Raw genomic sequence first — 19,848 nt, 5'->3', positions numbered from 1 at the left:
TTGCCGAGTTCTCCATAGCAAGCTGCTTGCTGTGGGGGCACTCGTGCTTGCTCGCTCCAGAATTGGCTCTCATAAGATACAGAGAGTGTGAGTTATTTTTTTTTATTATATAACTGCAATAGGGGTGGATTTACTTAAAGGTGTTATAAAGGCAGAAGGTCTTTTATCTTAATGCGTTGTATGCATTATGATAAAAAGCCTTCTATGTGTAGCAGCCCCCTAAATACTTACCTGAGCCCCATCTCTGTCCAGCAATGTCCACAAGTGTCTTGGCCACCCGGGACTCTCCCTACTGATTGGTCGAGACACAGTAGCTGTGCCATTGGTTCCCGCTGCTGTCAATCAAAGTCAGTTAGCCAATCAGGGGAGAGGGGGTGGGGCCAAACCGCAGCTCCTTGTCTGAATGGACACACTGAGCTGCAGCTCAGCTTGGGTGCCCACATAGCAAGCTGCTTGCTGTGGGGGTACGCAAAAGAAGGGAGGGGCCAGGACCACCAAAGAGGGACCCGAGAAAAGACGGATCTGGGCTGCACTATGCAAATCCACTGCACAGGGCAGGTAAGTATAACATATTTGTTATTTTTCTAGGAAAAAAAATCAGACTTTACAATAACTTTAAGCAGTAGAGGCTGTTCAATTGAAAAGGGAATGATATTAAATAAGGTGAACCTTTGCACACTTTAAAGAGGCAGTAAAATTCCTCTGCTTACCTATAGGTAGTGTAACTATCTCCTAAACGTGTACCATTTAGGAGGTATTTACATTAAATGCAACCAGTGACATCACTTCCGAGCTCCTGTGCGCATGCGCAGGAGTGATGTCATCACTGCTTTGGCCACTTACAGCGCTGGAACCCACAAACCCGAAAGTAACTCTGTGTAAAGTGTCAGCCGTCTCAGCAGTGTGCGGGGACCATGGAACAGCTTCGTTCTAAGGTACGTATTTCATAATGAGCTAGTATGTGATGCATACTGACTAATTATGCCTCTGGGCTGCGGGGGGGGGGGGGGTTGGTATCCGAGTTTGCAACCTCCTTGAATACCCATGCAAAGGTGCACTTAAGGTAAGTATTTCATAATGAGCTAGTATGCAGTGCATACTAACTAATTATGCCTTTGTGCTGCGGGGGGGGGGGGGGGGGGGGTTTGTATCCGAGTTTACAACCTCCTTAAATACCCACACCTATGCAAAGGAAATTATGGCAAATTGACATTTATTCATTTTGGCAATACGCACATTACTGCTACACACGTTAAATGCGTAGACATTTTGATGGCAATGTGCATGCATTTCAGCGCATGCTTGCATCATACTGCATAGAGGCAGAAATGTTTATTATTTGATATGATTATTGGGACATTTTGGTGCACCAGAACTCCATTGATTTCTAGTGAACAGCATTTCTTTCTTTATTAAATAAAATTGTTTAAAAAAAAAAAAAAGGGGGGGGTTATTAGAGTCGGCCTAAAAATAAATAGAAAGAAAACTGTGGAATGTTTTTATGAAGTTTGTCCTTCAGATATGTAAAGTGCTAAAAATAAATTAGAAAAACAAGCCCGGGGTCCAAGCACAGGGTCATTGGAAAATGCAGACTGTGTTTTCTTTTGTCTGCTTTGTGTATGACTAGGATTGGGAACTTCCCCCATATAATGGAGATGTGACTTGTGGGATTGGTTTACTGGAAATTGTAAAAACAAGTTACTTCTAATCATTCATTTCAGCTTTGTCATTCTTCCTCAGAAATATTGCACACTGATCATTCATCTATGTCTGACCCTAATCGCAGACCTATATACATCTTAGCCGCCCCTTCATCTAGGCAAGCCCTAGACTTTTTCTTTAAAGCTGATATCCAAGTATGGATACTTTTGCAGCTTGGACCAATAAAAGTCTACATATTCCATACCTGGCCAATCCCTGTGGAAGCAGAAAATCACTGTAATAATTGCTGCTACTACAGTGATCCTCACTGTCTTCCTGTGCTGAGTGGTTCCCCTGCTGCATAATAACCAGGAGATCTCTGGCTCAGCACCAATCAGAGAACGCATAGCATTTTCTTAATGAATACAAAGTGTTCTCTGATTGGACGAGGTGGAGAGTGCTAATGTCACAATCTTCCCCTTGTCCAATCAGAGAATGCCTTGTATTCATGGAGCAACATATAAGCAGGGACATCTTTAAGGCAGGGGAAAAGGGGCGCTATCATTGTTTTGGGGCCCAAAGCAGCTGATTCATACTTGTCAACTATCCCAGTTTAAATTCCCTCGTTTTAGTCCCACGCTGTGTCCTGATATGTCAATGTGAAGTTCTGTTACTAATGCTGCCCAGCTCTGCCCTATTGTTGTGTACAGGTGACTCACCAGTAAACACTGTGTTTACAAGTAAATACTGGCATTGATATGTAAATAGCAGCGAACCAGCAGCATTGATATGTAAACAGAGGCAGTATTAAAATGTATATCGTACACCCCTGAGGTCATATCCACCATCACCTATACGGAATGCTGGAGATAAAGAGGCATGCCTGCCTACAATTGTGGTCATTCAGCCTAACATCAGCCTGTTCTGCAAAGGTAAGTAAATTAGTGGGGGTGGGGGGGGGGGGGGGGGGTAGTGTGGGATTTTGCAGAGGTAGGCAGAGAAGGAATTACAGTTTGGGGTGCATAGGTGAGCAAGGAGGGGGGTATGGAGGTAAGGAAGGTGGGTGCAAAGATGGGCAGAGGAGCAATGATGAAGGCTTTAATTCCATGGCTTTAGGAGAAATGTTAATGTGCTTTTTTAGATTTTTTACTAAATACTAGAAAAACAAACACATTTTTTAAGCCCAACTTCAGCTACCTCCCATCCCCCAAATGAATGTCCTTCAGAAGGAGGAGGAATGGTGGGGACTCCTGCACCATAAGCTGTATTTGACTTCTCTTTATTAGAAGGTCATTGGGAAAGACCTCATTTTTGACATTCTGGTGGAGGTTCCTGGACTGGTGTGACACCTTTTAAGATCTTTTAGTGGAATATCTCTCTTTATATATTTATATGTATGCGCACGATGGAGTGATTTTCTAAAACTGGAGAGTGCAAAATCGGATGCAGCTCTGCATAGAAACCAATCAGCTTCCAGCTTTTATTGTTAAAGCTTAATTGAAGAAGATGATGTTAGAAGCTGATATGCTACCATGCACAGCTACACCAGATTTTCCACCTGAATTATAGGCTCTGAATACACCTGAGCAGAGCAACTTTCAGGCGTTTTTCTTTTTTTTGACAGAGAGTTTCTGAACATTTTTGGAAGTGTATTACAAGCATTTTACAGCTTCAGGCATTTTTGTTTAGCCAATAGAAAGCACTGGGGGAGGAAATTAGGGGTGGTGAGTTGCTGTTTGAGCAGAAACGTGTGACAAAACGCTTAGCCCCTGTACACACGGTCAGAGATTCTGCCAACCAAATCCATCGGATTTTGTCCGTTGGATTTAGTCCGACGGATTGTGTCCGAAACTGTTGCATACACACGGTCGGGCTAAGTTGTCGAAAAATCCGATCTTTAAGAACGTGATGACGTAATTTAGTTACGATGGGACTACATTCAGGCTAGTAGCCAATAGCTTTGATGTAGGAATTTGATCTGAGCATGCGTGGCATTTGGTCCGATCAAAATTCTCTACACATGATCGAATTACGTCCGACCGGCCCAGTTGGTCGGGAAATATTTCCAACATGTTGGAAAATTGGGTCCGACGGAGATTCATACCACACACAGTCGGATTATCTGACGACACGGTCCAAAAAGACGCATTTCGACGGATTCTCCGGCCGTGTGTACGCGGCATTAGAAATGCTCAAGTCACGCGTTTTCAGGTTTTAAGGGGCCAAAAACGCTTGTAATCTGCCAAAAAGAAACTCATATACTTTTTTTGAGTGACAGGCATTTTGCTTCAGGCAACAGAACACTCAGATATGAACAGGGGCCATTGAAATAAATGGGATTTGGCCTGTCGAGCGTTTTAGAGCTAAATTGCTTAGGTGTGAAAAGCCTTAGTAAATCAACTCCAGTGCATGGAATCTTGTGTCATTACAGTGGGGATATTATATGCATATATTTTTCACTGTTTTTGTTTTATACATTTCACATTTGGGTATATGCTTTACTTATTAGTACAACACAGTGGACTTACATGTTTGGAACTGTGATAAATATCTCATAGTGTGTTTGCTGCTTTTTCATTGCCATGGTATTTTAATTGACACAAATTAGTTTTTCTTTTTCTTCTTTTACAAATCAATTTTTTATTAAATTGTTTTCTTACTGTGTTTTTCTATCTCCTTGCAATGTCCTCTGTGAGCTCCTGAACCTCTTTTTTTTCCCCTTTTTTTTGTGTTTGGAATGAGCAGTGCACGTCGGTCACAGTCATGCACACTGCTCTATGCACGCTACACATCCCATAATTCATAGTCCATCTTAAGAACCCGTAATGCCCTGTACACACGGTCAGACTTTCCCAAGGAAAATGTGCAATCGGATTGTGTTGTCAGAAAATCCGATCATGTGTGGGCTCCATCTGACTTTTTCAGTCGGAATTTCCGATGCACAAAGTTTGAGAAATGGATCTAAAATTTTCCAACAACAAAATCAGATTTTTAAATTCCGATCGCGTGTAGACAATTCCGACGGACAAAGTGCCGCGTATGCTCAGAATAAATGACGAGATGAAAGCTATTGGCTACTGGCCCGTTTATAGTCCCGTCGTACAAGTTCTACATCACCGCGTTCAGCACGATCTGATTTTCCGACAACTTTGTGCGACCGTGTGTATGCTAGACAAGTTTGGGCCAAAATCCGTCTGAAAAGATCAGACCGATTTTGTCATCAGAAAGTCCGACCGTGTGTACAGGGCGTAAGAGAGGGTGGTCACATTCCTACATTTGGTGGGACCATGGAGAATGAATGTGGCCATCCTCTAACAACATCTCAGCAGCAAAGGAAAAAGGAATTTGGAGATTTGGAGAAGACTGAGAGAATTAATTATTTATATGCATTTGTTTTTTTATGCGGGATCTTTCTGCAACAGTAACATATCAGAATTAAATTTTTAATGCCCATATCTATCAGCCATAGATCTCTGGTTTTTGTCAAAATAGTACCTGTTGACCCTGACATAAGGTTCCTTGTCTAGACAATGTTGTTATAGGGTGACAACGCTCTATCCCATCTCCCTATTGCTCCACATTGTCTGTTCCACACTGTTGCAAGCGCTTCTGACGGCTACAAGTGGCCATTTTGACGCACATTACACAGGCATGGCCTGCTTTTGTCACCATCAATCCATCCTGAGAAATGTCGGAAACCCATCATGGGCAATGCCTTGCTGCCATGCAGAGCCAGGACAAGGGGTAGGCAGGAGGGGCGGCTGCCCTGGGCTCGATGACAATGACCAATGTGAAGTGGGGAGGGGCACTGCATGGAGAGTTTCAAGATACAAACTGACAGAAGTAGTGATGACAGCTTCACTACTCCTGTCAGTTTAGCGCTGGAGGGGACCAACCAGATCTGGATAGGTGGAGGGCAGGAGGAGAGAGTGGTTGTGCTCTCCCTCCCCTCCAGCTCCCTCTCCTGCCACTGCAGCTCTCCTGGATCAGGACTTTCAGATCACCACTGTGCAGTGTTTATCTTCCCCCACCTCCTTCCAGCAAAGAACATGGGTAGGGGGGCTAGTAAGCAAAAACTGTACAGTGCAGTAGCGGCTGGTGCTACATTTTTGTGGGGGAGGGGGGGCGCAAATGAACCCCCTGCCTGCCCACCCATTCACTCAATCGCCAGCCCTGCTCGCAAGCCCGCCAGCCCCACACTTACCCCATACAGGTCACGGGCAGCTTCCTCGGCTTCTCCTCCCATCCAATCTGGTCGCTTCACCTCCCAGCCAATCCGATTTTAGGACCTGCTTCCTGCCCTGATTGGCCCAGGAGGAGAAGCAGGAAGACAATATTAAATGTTGATTCTCTAATGTCACAAGTGGGGTGGCTCTGCGCCCCAAGCCCAACCTTTCTGAAGCCAATTAGAGCCTCTGGCTCTGATCACATGCTTCACAAAAAGATTAGGGCACATAGAGATTAAGGGGGTGAGATCAGGAGGACAGCGCCATCACTGGTACAGTGGCAACCTCAGAGCCAGTGGCATCTCAGGGCCTCAATGCTGCAATCTTATAGCCCTCTATATCCCCACTATAGTGCTTGAATTTTTTTTGGGGGGCTGACACATAATGTCTATACATTTTGGGGGGGGGGTGCCGTTTGGCATCTTCGCCTGGGTGCTAGATGACCTTATCCCGGCACTGCAGCCATGGTTGGAGTTCTTGCAAATAGACAGATGTATCAGCAAAAAGGATGCAGGAGATCAGCAGCAACAGATGAAAAAGGGTAAAAACTTTTATTAAAAATCTAGCAATAGATTATGATACACAGGACATTAGCAAATGTCATTCATTTACTTTTTCATCAAGTTGCAATTTTTATGACTTGCTGTCATGCTAAAAAGTAAGCAATCACCAAAATAAAATAAAAAATAGTTAAAAATGTTGCAGTTCACACACAGCCAAAGACAGGCAGCAGCCATCCACCTGTAGACATGAGATTGTACCGATATGCCTCCGATCATTGGATGTGATGTAGATGAATGGTGTCTGAGCCCCTCCAGGGATTCTCCTCTCTCATGCATCGTGCTGATGATTTGGAGCACAAGCCTGCCACCTGACGGCCGCTTTGCGAACTGCTGGTGAGTCCTAGAAGAGAAGTCTGACTTTGCGCTGCCTGTGCCCCCCTGCAGGGCACAATCTCTCAAATCTGGCCAAATCCTTTTGTTTTCCTAAATCACTCAGAGGGGGAAACTATGGGCAAAGCAAACAGCTGCCCCCCCCCCCCCCCAGGGGGATGACATGATAAGCCAGGGAGCCCTGACCTGACTTCATCCAGCTAGGAAGACCTCAGCAGCTCCTGTACATGGAAGGATAGTCAGAGCTGCTGCTAAGTCTATGGACTCCTATCCTATGTATAGTCTGACAAAGACAAAAAGTGACTGATCAGCACAAAAGCAAGTCCTTCCCTCCTTCCTCCCCAGTGATCACTCCCTTCCAGCCCTCCTCCTCCTCCTCCTTACTGATATCACAAGGCAGAGAGAGGGAGAGCTCTGACACTGTCTCATGTTCCTCCCATCTCTGTGCTGACAAACTGAGATCTTACACTAGGATGTCACAACCACATCACACACACAAAGCAGCTCTAGCCCTCATCAAGGACAGGCACTGTTATTAATCACTGTCCTACAAGTCACCCTATTTGCCCTGGCATCTAAGGGGGGCACTCCAGCAAGCAGAAGGTAATCTGGATTTCTGTCTTTTTTGCTGTGTTCAGTTCATGCATGGCTGTTCTGTGCTTCCAACAAGCAATGTCCTGTGTGCAACATGCCTTCTTTGAAGCAGCAGGCACTGGGTATACAGAGTCAGCGCTGGGCATCTACATCCATCACTGGGCATCCACATCAGCACCGGGTTTCCACAGTCAGCACTGGGCATATGCACTGAGCACTTGGGCATCCACACTAAGCTCTGGGCATCCACAGTCAGCACTGAGCAGCCACACTCAGCTCTCCACAGTCTGCACTGGGCATCCACAGTCAGCAATAGCACTGGGTATCCACACTCAGCTCTGGGCATCCACAGTCATCACTGAGCATCCACACTCAGCTCTGGGCATCCACATTCAGCAATAGCACTGGGTATCCACACTCAGCTCTGGGCATCCACAGTCAGCGCTGGGTATCTACACTCAGCTTTGGGCATCCATACTCAGCACTGTGCATTTACATTCAGCACTGGGCATCTCCAGTCAGCTCTTAGTCATCTAAAGTCAGCGTTGGGCATCCATAGTCAGCTTTGAGCATATAAAGTCAGCTCTGGGCATCCACACTGCACTGAGAATCTACAGTCAACTCTGAGCATCTGCAGCCAGCACTGGATTTCTAAAGTCAGCTTTAGGTATCTACAGCCAGTACTAGGCATTTATAGTCAGCTCTGGGCACCCACACTCAGCACTGGGCACCCACACTCAGCACTGGGCATTCACAGTCACCACCGGGCATCTACAGTCAACTCTGAGCATCTACAGCCAGTACTGGACATCTACAGTCAGCTTTAGGTATCTACAGTCAGTACTGGCCATCTATAGTTAGTTCTGGGTGCACACTCAGCACTGGGCACCCACAGTCACCACCGGGCATCTAAGGTCAGCTCTGGGCATCTACAGCCAGTTCTGAACCTCTACAGTCATCTTTAGGTATCTACAGCCACTACTGGGCATCTATAGTCAGCTCTGGGCACTCAAACTCGGCATTGGACATTCACAGTCAGCCCTGGGCATGCACAAATCTATCTACACTACCGTCAGCTTTGACCATCTACAGTCAGCACAAGGCATTCACAGTCATCTCTGGGCATTCACAGTCAGTTGGCAAACTCCTAGGTGGGAGATGAAATTGTACCCTAACTTGGCACTTGCCTTCTGCCAGGGTCCCCTTCATAGCCTGGTTGGTGAATCCAAGCAGCTTCCTTCTGCTAATCCCCTGGTATGGATTATCTTGCTGACAGATCTGTGTTCAGTGGAAGTGTCAAAGCTTAGCAAAGCTTTCTAGTGATATGAATCAGAAGCACCAGATGTGCCACTGGTCATCCCTTTCCCTCTCTCTCTCTCCTGGTTTCTTCATATTCTTTATATTTTTAGCTGCAGTTTCTGAATTTGTGGCAGAGGAAAGCATTGGCTTGTAAAATGAAGGGAATGCAGAAGCTGCCTTTAATTACAGAGCTTGTTACCTGATGCAGATGGGCAGGTCATGCCTTGTCAGTTCCACTTGTGTTTACCTGGCACAGGGGCAGCTCTCAGTAATAGGCTGCAGACCTCTTGGGGGATTCACTTGCTCTCTGATAAACAGTTGAAGTTCAATGCCTGAGTGGATTAATCCTTTAAAAAAAATTGCAGTCTTTCCACCAGCTCTGGCCAGTGATCCTTAAAAAAAAAAAAAATCTAGGCTGTTCTTTTTTTTAATTGCCATCACAGTTTGTGTTGCGAGGCTGGGCACTACCTGTTCCACTGGCGAAGGTTTGGATGAGTATAGGGGCTGGGCGTATTGAGGGAGGCAGGCATGTAATGTGATGGATCGCAGATCCTGAATGCAGTCTGCTAGGGATTGTGTAGGGAGCACTTGCTGAGCTGTGGAGTAGAAGGCGTGCTCCTTGGCACACAGCTAATGCCCCTGATACTGGCACAGCTGCCAGTACAGCCCAGTAAGAGCCTCTATATAACAAAGAGGAGCCCAGGATGGAATGTGCCCAGGTGGTGAATGAACTCCCAGGGACACCCATGTGATGGAGACAAGTCATCATTAGTCTATTGAGCATTGCTGGTGGTTGTGCTGTGCTGGGCAGCTGCTCATTAATCATATATCTTCTTATTTCTGTGTCCTTCCTTATTTCTCCAGGAAAAGCCAGGAGTCATTGAGTTTCCTTATCAGTTCCCAAAGTGGCTCTAGGAGGAGCCTGTCTGTCTTCTCCTTCTTCCCCCTTGTTGTTTGGGGAGATGGTCAGACAAGTCAGCAGCACCAAGTGTGGGAAGTGCTGGAGGAAAGGCTCAAGTCAATGACAGGATACCGGACACCAAGGAACAGTGCCTGCGATTTCCTATCGGGACCTGTGTGTGTGTTTTCCTGGAGCCCAGCCGGGCGATCATAGAGGATTGTACGGAGATTATCGCTCGCTGCTTGTCTTTTACTCATCCAGCCGGAGGATGCATCGCACGCCGCTCCGCTTCTGCTGCTACTACGACTGCTTGGTTCTTCTACTGCTCATCAGTGTGGGCGCAGCTAACAAGAACGGTGAGTGGAGCCGGGGTCCATTCTGTGCTACCGGGGTGCGATCATTCCCCCGATACCCCCGATCCGACAATTTACTGCTGGCTATGGTTACATCTCTGTCCTTTCTCCAATATCCAGTCCTTCCATTTCCTTCCATCTCTCCTCTACATTTCACTATCTCTTCTATCAAATGTTTCTCTCCATTCCCTCTCTACACACCCACTATTCCCATTCCTTCTATAGCCGCTCTCTCTCATATATGTATATATATATATATATATATATATATATATATATATATATATATATATATCCTAGGTGGTCTTTCAATGTTTACCTCTATTTTCCATATATATATATATAGTTAGATATTAATTATATGCTTTCTTTCTCTCTCATTTATAAATATATACTATATATTTTTTTTCACCTTTTTTTATTTGCTCTTTTTTATTTCTATTTTATTTCTATATATTCCTTCCCTCTATATCCCCCCACCCCTCTCTTTCTCATATGTCTCATCTATTCTCCTCTTTCCTATTATATCTTTCATCCCCATGATAATTTCTTGTCCCTTCATGCCTCTCTATTTTCCGTTCTACCTTTACTTTCTCCTCTTACTCCCTACTCTTAGATCCCCATCCTTCTCTCTCCTTCTCTCTCTCCTTCTCCTTCTCCCTCTTTCTCCCCCTTTCTAAGTTATTATATTTTCCTTCTATATGAGCTCTATATTCTCTCCTCCCTCTTACTCATCTATTTCATCTATTCTCCTATTTTTCATTCTATCTTTCCTCCCCCTGATCATTTTGTCCCTGCTACTTTTCCGGCCACTTTCTGCTCTTACTCCTTACTCAGATCCCAAACCCTCTCTCTCTCCCCCCCTCTCTCTCTTATTTGCCATAATATCTCTATATTCTCTCCATGATGATCTTTCTCATCTTTCTCATCATTTTTCTCATCTATTTCATCTATTCTTCTTTCAATGCTATCTTTCCTCCCCCTGATTTTTGCACTCTTTACTTATTTTCCCTTCTACCTTCACTTTCTGCTCCTACATACTCCTCTCTCAGATCCCCGTTCTCTCTCTCTCTCTCTCACACACACACTCTCTATTGCCCTCTCTCTTTCTCTCTCTCTCTCTCTATATATATATTTATATGTATCCCCCTTTCCTATTTGTCATATTCTCTCTACATTCTCTCCCTTACCTTTCTCACCTATGTCATCTATTCTCTTTTCTATTCTATTTTAGACCCCCCCCCCCCCCCCACATTTTTGTCTTCTCTACTTTTCCCTTCTATCTTCACTTTCTGCTCTTACTTACTCCTCACTCAGATCCCCCATCCTCTCTCTCTTTCCACCTCTCTCTCTCTCTTTCTCTTTCTCTCTCTCTCTTTCCATCTCTCTCTCTCTCTCTTTCTCAGTCTCTCTCTCTCTTTCCATCTCTCTCTTTCTCTCTCAGTCTCTCTCTCTCTTTCCATCTCTCGTTCTCTCTTTTTCTCTCTCTCGCTCACTTTCTGTTTCCTTATTACCCTCTTATCATATAACAGTTTATTATACATAAACATCAGGCTTCTGTAATAAGTGTTGAATAATTTGGAATTGTAGACTAAACATAATAACTAAGAGAGTTGCTGCTTACATGTAATGGCACATGTTCAGTGTATGAAGCTGTTCAGCTACCATCAGTAGTAGCAGTTCATTTACATATTTGGAGGAAATGTCATCAGAAAATGATGTGTCTAAATGATATACACATTTTTTTTATCCACTATAGATAGCTGGACAGGCATGATACTCAAAGCTTTTATGTCAGCTAGTAAGTGACAGTTGAGTAGTGCCAGCCTGTGCCTAGGAGTATATTGTATAGACTGTGCCTGGAGGGCACTAGATGGTTATTGTGGTCTTGGAATGTGCCAGTCTGTTATATAGGAAGTACCTGAGGGTGTGAACATTGCTTGAGGTTGATGGAGTGCTGTGCATATTGATGAGATTGGGCATCCTGTAGAAAATGGTTATATGCAAGCATGCTGAATCTTGTAGTTCTACAACAGTTAGAGTACAGCACTTTCCTTTTTCATATCAATTCCAGGGCAAGGGTTGAGATGTCTATTGACAATCAAAACCTACTGTTTGTAAACATACAATTTTTACTTAATATATGTGTAAATAATATTTCTACAGGTTACAGATGTAAAAAAATGTTGCTATCTACATTTCAGACCTGCTAGTATTTAACTTCCCATAAACATGCATTTGACAAGGGTCAGATTTTACCTTTGCTCCCCCCAGACTCCAGTGTATAGATTATGTATACACTGTAGTGTAAGGTAGGGGGTAGATGTTGTTCTATGCTGCCTTCAGTCTTCTCTACATGGCTGTTGATTAAAGATTTCCCTGTAATGAGAAGAGTCGGGCATAGACTTGCCAGGAAATAGCTGATACACAGAGCAGCACTTTGCTAAACCGTATTACTTGCAGACACTATTATCTAAAGTCAGAGTGGTTAGGGACTGTTTAATGACCTTAGTGGAGTCAGCAGTGCCATTAACCCAGAGTGCAGAGCAGCAGACCTCTAGGAACTGAGTCCAGATATCATAGTCTGTTAAATTCATTCATTAACCTTTTTCTGGAGGTCTAATGGTCAGGGAACTGTCCTCATCAATGCCGTACATTGGTGAAATGGAGCAGAAGCAGGCATAAACCATATTATCTTATTATGGTGTCACTGTCTCAGAAGTCACAGATTAGACAGCAGTGCTTGGTACAGGATTGTGGCTGTATGTTGTACTAAGTGACTGTGTCAAGTGACTGGGACCAACACTGGTTTATGTCAGTGCCTGCCAGATCCCCCTTTTCATGCTGTTAGCTGTGAGCAGAAGGTGGTTTTAATAGGAACTAACTGTATCAGTCTCCTCTGTGCTCTGGAAGTAAATCTTCCTACATACGCTTCTGGAGTGGATACTGTGGCGGCGACTTATTAAAATTGCAGCAAAAAAAAAAAAAAAAAGGTTGAGCCTTTGCACAACACAACCAATCAGGTTTCATTTTACATTCTTTGGGAAAACTCCTTCTTCTTTTTTAGCATAGTCTTTTTTCTTCTTTCTCTTTAGCCCTCCTTCTCTAACACTTCAATAATCTTCAGGATCCTTTATTGGTATTTGTCCTATAGGATCTATACTATAAGCTTACCTATGCTTATTTGGCAAGCAGATATGTTAAAGCTACAGGGCTTGTTTTCCATATATATATATATATATATATATATATATATATATATGCATACCCCGCTTTTAAGTACACAATGGGGTTTATTTACTAAAGCTGGAAAGTGCAAAATCAGGCTCACTTCTGCATAGAAACCAAAGAGCTTCTAACCCCAGCTCGTTCAATTAAGCTTTGGTAATAAAACCTGGAAATTGATTGGTTTCTATGCAGAAGTGAGCCTGATTTTGCATTTTCCAGCTTTAGTAAATGAATCCCATTGTGTACTTAAAAGTGGGGTATGCCTGTATATATACACACACATTAGATACTCATACCATTAAACATATATATACTGCATAAATACCAGCTATTCTCCACCTGGGTTTCTGTGGAGCTCTAGCATTCCTGCCAGGGTTCCTTGCTAGAGGTTCCTTGGACTGTGGCTAATTGACCTGCAGTCTGATGGTGTCTACATAGCAGACCCAGTAACATAAAAGCATTGATCATTTTAGCTGTCTGTAAGGCTTCCATGCACACTAGGCTTACAAAGAAAACAGTTCCCTTGGCAGAAAAAAAAAACACTCATATAGAGTGTTTTTGTACACAGTTTAGACGAGTTTAGGAGAGTTTAGCGTTTTTCTATACCAGAAAGCTCCAATAAAAAGCGCAAATCTGCCTCTAAGCGCTGAGCCTAAAATATGCCTCTAATTGTCCTAATTTGCATGGACACATAAGATAATATTGAGCTGCTTCTACAGGCAAAACCCAAAACCCCAAACTCCTGTAGAAGCAACAACTTTAAAGTCAGTGGGCATTGAACCTAAGAGGGGCATTCTTCACCAATATAAGGGGCATTCTTCCCATTGACTTCCAATGACTTCCTCTGATGTAAAATTGTTGAGAAAGGCTGCACTAAATACTTTTATTATTACAATCACAGTCAATAAAATTTAAAAAAAACAGTCATATGGCAGAAAATAACGACTGTTCTGTCTTATAAGTTTTTACATACTAGTGAACTGAGCTTAGGATCCATTTATCTCTGTGCGCTGTATTTCCAAAGATGTATTACATTTGCTGTAAACTGCCATGGAATATGACAGAGCTATTATAGGATAATAAAAATAAAATAAAAAAAACAATAAACTGAACCAAGAGGCTTGTTCTTGACTTCACCTTTAGTTTGTGCATTTATCAGCCCCAATGTCTCCTCCTCATCCTATCCCAGCCCTGGGTGTTTATTACACTATTACCCCCTTCTTGTGCACCCTCCGACACACAAAAACACTTTGCTTAACAAACACTGTTAATGAAACTCATATTTCTTACTTTAATTCATGACAGGAGACATCTACAATGTTGCTGCTGCTACAGCAAGCTGTATGCATTTTTCATGGGCATATTCTTTTCATTTCCAATTGACCTGGTTTTGCTGTAATAAAAATCTGTACATTTAGAAATTCACGCTGAGAGCCAGGGATGCTATTTCCCTTTCCATGGGGAATCTATTAGGGAGCCGGATATAGAAACAGAAAGCCTTATCAGTATTAAGAGGAGTCATGTGTGTTCATCCTAAGCATTTTGCTAAGGGTTTGTTAATGTTTGTGGCATAGGGCAGCCTTTCTCATTGAACTGTAGGGTTCCTCCAGAGTTAGCTAGAGGTTCCTTGCGCAATTTGTCTTTTAGATAATTTAAGGCTAACGCCAGTGGTCTTTTAGTTATCTGTAAGGGGATATTCTTCCTACTGATCACCAATGTAAGAACCATTCTTCCCATTGATCACCAGTGTAATGGGCGCCCCCTTCTATTGACCATCAATGTAAGAAAGACTTCTCCAACTCACCATTAATATACTGTAAGAGGTCACTGCAATGATCACCAATGTAAGACCCATACTTCCCACTGATCACCAGTGTAATGGGTGCCTCCTTCTATTGACCATCAATGTAAGAAAGCCTTCTCCAACTCACAGCTAATATACAGCAAGGGGTCACTGCAATGATCACCAATGTAAGACCCATACTTCCCACTGATCACCAGTGTAATGGGTGCCTCCTTCTATTGACCATCAATGTAAGAAAGCCTTCTCCAACTCACCACTAATATACAGCAAGGGGTCACTGCAATGATCACCAATGTAAGAACCATACTTCCCACTGATCACCAGTGTAATGGGCGCCCCCTTCTATTGACCATCAATGTAAGGAGGCCTTCTCCAGCTCACCACTAATATAAGAGGCCACTGCAATAATCACCAATGTCAGGGGTCAATCAAATGACCGCCAATGTAAGGGGTCACTGTGCTGACCACCAATGTAGGGGGGGGGGGCACTACAGCTTTCATGGTCTGCATTTTTTCCAGCCTTTTTAATTTGATATTGCTGCAAATCATTTTGTTGTATAGAGCAGCCCTGGGTGGGTGTTTGCCACGTGCTTTATTTCTGTATGCACAGGTTATTGTTCACCCTAATGTCCTGTGAACTGTAGATATAAGGAACTTTTGTAGGGTTCTTTAAAACCTTAAAGTTATTTCAAGTGTTCCTTTGGGGTAAAAAAAAAAAAAGTGGTGAAAGGCTGCTATAGGGCTTTGGTCCTGGAGGACTCATGAAAAGGGCAAGAGTGGGAGGACATAAAAACCTAGCGTTCTCAATGCAGATGTATTTTTTGTCTCCTCTGAGCCTGATAGAAACCAACCTCAGCGCAGCATCTGGGGAGAGCACAGTGTGTTCCACTCTTCGCTAACATTTGTCTGCTGCCTCTCCTATGGAAGGTTAAATGGGGACAGAAAATACCATCTTACTTAAAGAACACTCCTTTTCTCTATGCTGTCCTACCCCTCTCTGCTTCTGTCTCTTCCCTGGGTTTGTACCAAAATGTGAAAGGATTATGACAGCCTGCAGACAGTTGTGTGAACAAGTTCTAATTAGTCTATGGAACTACTTAGCTATTTTAATTAGTTTCTTTAATATATTTTTAATCTCCACAAAGCTGACGGTGTCATATTTTGAATGATTCAGCAATAACTGAACTTAGATCCCATTGCAGTAGAAGAGAATGAAACTGCAAAAATTTTACTTTTATTTCTTGAATTTTTGACGCTTTTAAAAAAGGAATCATTGATGGGATGTCGTTGAATTTGGTGCGTTCGCTTTAAATTTTCACCGTTATGACATAAAGATGCAGTCATTCGGGGACTCGCGACACTGCACTGTGCTTGGACACTGGAGATAATTATTCAAAATGACAATTTGTACAGTGAATTTAGCTTTATTGTATAAAATCAACCTGGAGGCTACTAACTCATTAATAAGCTCATATCAAATAGCTCTTTCATTGGTCACATGCTCCCTGTAGAGTACTCTGTAGACAATTATGGATGTTTAGCAGCTCCTAGGGCATAACCTGATAGCAAAATTTCACTTGTAAGATGCAATGTCTCTATAGACACACACTGAAATATAATAACTGCTAAAACAAGCCATTATCTTACACTTATTTATTAAAAGTGTAATTTCACGTAGCTGGAATATTGTAAATTATTATGACCAAATTGGGCAGAATCACATTTCTTTGGGAAGCCCCCAATCCTCCAAAATTGGAGAAACCTTTCTCAACATTTTTACATCAGAGGAATTCTTAAAAGAGAAGAGCGGGTTAAAAATATAAAATAAGCACACATACTCAGCTAGGTGGGTGGAGAGCAGTCCAATGCTGCATCTGTCCCCTGCTGCCTCTAAGCCTGAGAACTGAGCAATCAAAGACTGCTGATCTCTCAGTTCTCAGTCTTCAGTGAGCAGAGAGCCAGTGACTGTCAGACACCGTCTCTCTGCTCTGCCCCTTCAGTGTGAACTGGAGTCTCAAGCTGTGGAGGGGGGGGGGGGGGAGCGGCTGGCTCAAGCTTGAGTCAAGCTCTCAATTGTGCACTGAGAGGCTGAGCCAGCTGCTGGTCCAGACATCTGGGTGGATTCTGACATTAAAGTCGGGATCCCTCCAGAGTCTGGACTGGCAGAGTGATGTCAGCCAACAGTGGGCTTTAGCCCCCTGTCAGCTGAATACAGGTCACAGGAGTGCAGACTGAAGTGCACTCTTGTGACCTAAAGGAGAAGTAGGGCCAAAAGACCTTTAGCCATTCTTCTCCTTTAAAAAATGTTCAGGAAATCCTTCTAAAATCAATTGGTGGTTAGTGAGGTAAATGCCTTTATATTGGTGATACATGGGAAGATTGTTCCTTATATTGGTGATTGGTAGGAAAAATGCCCCTCTTTTAGGTATGGTCAGTATGACACCCTTACAGACACCTAAAAGGGTCATTGGTGTCATGCCATTGTCAGTGCCAAGTAGTGTTAGAACATATGCAGGCACCATCAATTGTGAGGTCAAATAGCCAGCTGTAGGAACCCTTAGTAACCTCTGGAAAACCCTAGGGTTGAAATGGCTGTGTTAAAGAGAGAAACATTGCTGGGAGTGCCACTCATGTCTTACCAATGGTCGTTCCTGAGGGTGGTCAGATCACATGTATCCAAATCACTGCCCTCGTAAGTCTACGGGCACTTCAAGCTGTAGGGATTGAAGCCATAGCTCCCAACTGTCCCTGATTTTGAGAGACTCTCCCTGATTTATAACAAAGTCCTTTTGTCCCTCTTTCCTCCTCCTTTATCCCTCATTTTGTTCTGATGTATATAGTTGTATATAAAATTCACTTTTTATATTTCAAAAAGTGCTAAATCTTTTATCCAATTTCTAAATGTCTGCATTTGTAAATTTCAAAAGCCAGTATAAAGGAACAGTACTAGTAAAAAAAGCACTTGTTGGTTTATCTAATCATTTTTTTTGTACAATTCTCCTTTATGGGGATGTAGCAGGGTGTGTCCTATGCCTACATACTTTTGCTAATAGGTGTCCAATCTCAAAAAGTTGGGAGGTTTGTTAAAGCAATATAAAGGACACATTTTATATTGTGAAGCGGGGAAGCTAGATAACTGTGTAGTATCTATAACTTATTTAGGATAGAAGTCTGCATTGACTTTGGAATTACATGTTATGCCCTATTGAACAGGATAACAGAACCACTTCCCGGATGTCAATCTGCTATTGACCAGGTGGGGAGGGGTTAAATCAGGGGTCTCAAACTGGCGGCCCTGTTGCGAAACTACAAGTCCCATGAGGCATTGCAAGGCTGGCAGGTACAGGCATGGTTCCCACAGGCAGAGGCATGATGGGATTTGTAGTTTTACAACAGCTGGAGGGCCTCCAGTTTGAGACCCCTGCATTAACCACTTCCCGCCCAGTCAATAGCAGATTGACGTCCGGGAAGTGGTTCTGTTACCCTGACTGGGCGTTATATGACATCCTTCAGGATAAACCCGCGGCGTGCCCGTGGGGGCACACATCGCGGCGATCGGTGTAGCAGTGTGTCAGTCTGACACACTGCTACACCGATCTTGGTAAAGAGCCTCCGGCAGAGGCTCTTTACCACGTGATCAGCCATGTCCAATCATGGCTGATCATGATGTAAACAGGAAGGCCGCTGATCGGCTTTTCTTCACTCACGTCTGACAGACGCGAGTAGAGGAGAGAACCGATCAGCGGCTCTCCTGACAGGGGGGATCTGCGCTGATTGTTTATTAGCACAGCCCCCCCTCGGATGCCCACACTAGACCACCAGGGAAGCCCCCAGGACCACCACGAAGGGGGGCAACATGTGGATGGCCAGGTATGTAGACCATGGCCATCCACATGTGCAAATGACAGCCCAATCTGTGTCAATCAGTGCCCACAAATGGAAACTGACTGGCACCCTCATATAACAAATTAACTCAGTGATGCCCAGCAATGCCACCCATTAGTGTCACCAGTGCCACCCATCAGTATCCAGCAGTGCCACCTATCAGTGCCCATCAGTGCCCAGCCGTGCCACCTATTGGTGCCACCCATAAGTACCCATCAATGCCACCCACAAGTACCCATCAGTGCCACCTATGAGTACCCATCAGTGCCACATACCAGTGCCACCTATCAGTGCCCATCAGTGCCACCTATCAGTGCTGCCTTATCAGTGCCTGTCAGTGCAGCCATATCAGTGCCCGTCATTGAAGAAGAAAACGTACTTATTTACAAAAATTTTTAACAGAAACAAAGAAAAACTTGTTTTGTTTCAAAATTTTCGGTCTTTTTTATTTGTTGCGCAAAAAAAATCGCAGAGGTTATCAAGTACCACCAAAAGAAAGCTCTATTTGTAGGAACAAAATGATAAAAAAACGTGTTTGGGTACAGTGTAGCATGACCGCGCAATTGTCATTCAAATTGCTACAGCGCTGAAAGCTGAAAATTGGCCTGGGCAGGAAGGTGTCTAAGTGCCTGGTATTGAAATGGTTAAATAAACAGTTATATTTAAAAAATGCACACATAGCCTTATTTGAAGAATGTTGATGAAATAAATGGTCTGACCACAGGGTTACTTTTTGTCCTCCTGCACACGAATGCCTAAAACACTAAGTTTTTAGGGTAATAGACATTTCATTTCGCTGATCTGAATACACACTATTGTTTTTATTGAGCCTGTACCCAGGAGCATAAACTTGTGCTGCATATCGATCAGTAAAAAATAAATAAAAAATCTGTGTTGCTGGACTGTATTTTATGAACATATGTGTATATACAGACATATAGGTGCATATACGCATGTACGGCATATCCCAAGAAATGCTAGAGGAATTTTAGGGCATGTGTGCACATATGCACAAAGTGTGCGA

At 43.5% G+C, this 19,848-nt stretch overlaps 1 protein-coding gene across 1 annotated transcript in view; it reads left to right on the top strand.

Moving 5' to 3' along the window:
- Nucleotides 1–8,798: 8,798 nt before the first annotated feature.
- The window catches only part of NRP1 (neuropilin 1), a 245,907-nt gene continuing 234,857 nt past the window's right edge, over nucleotides 8,799–19,848 (top strand). Inside the window, exon 1 of the mRNA XM_077491091.1 lies at nucleotides 8,799–9,910. Within this exon, the coding sequence (XP_077347217.1) occupies nucleotides 9,823–9,910 (88 nt within the window). The 5' untranslated portion in view covers nucleotides 8,799–9,822. The remainder of the gene's footprint in view (nucleotides 9,911–19,848) is intronic.

Source organism: Lithobates pipiens, unplaced genomic scaffold, assembly GCF_037356315.1.
Source record: "Lithobates pipiens isolate NorthernLeopardFrog02 unplaced genomic scaffold, aLitPip1_a1.2 Scaffold_19, whole genome shotgun sequence".
Classification (NCBI taxonomy): Eukaryota; Metazoa; Chordata; class Amphibia; order Anura; family Ranidae; genus Lithobates; species Lithobates pipiens.
The sequence above is the reverse complement of the archived record's forward strand: the minus strand, read 5'-3'. Positions and strand labels throughout refer to the sequence as shown.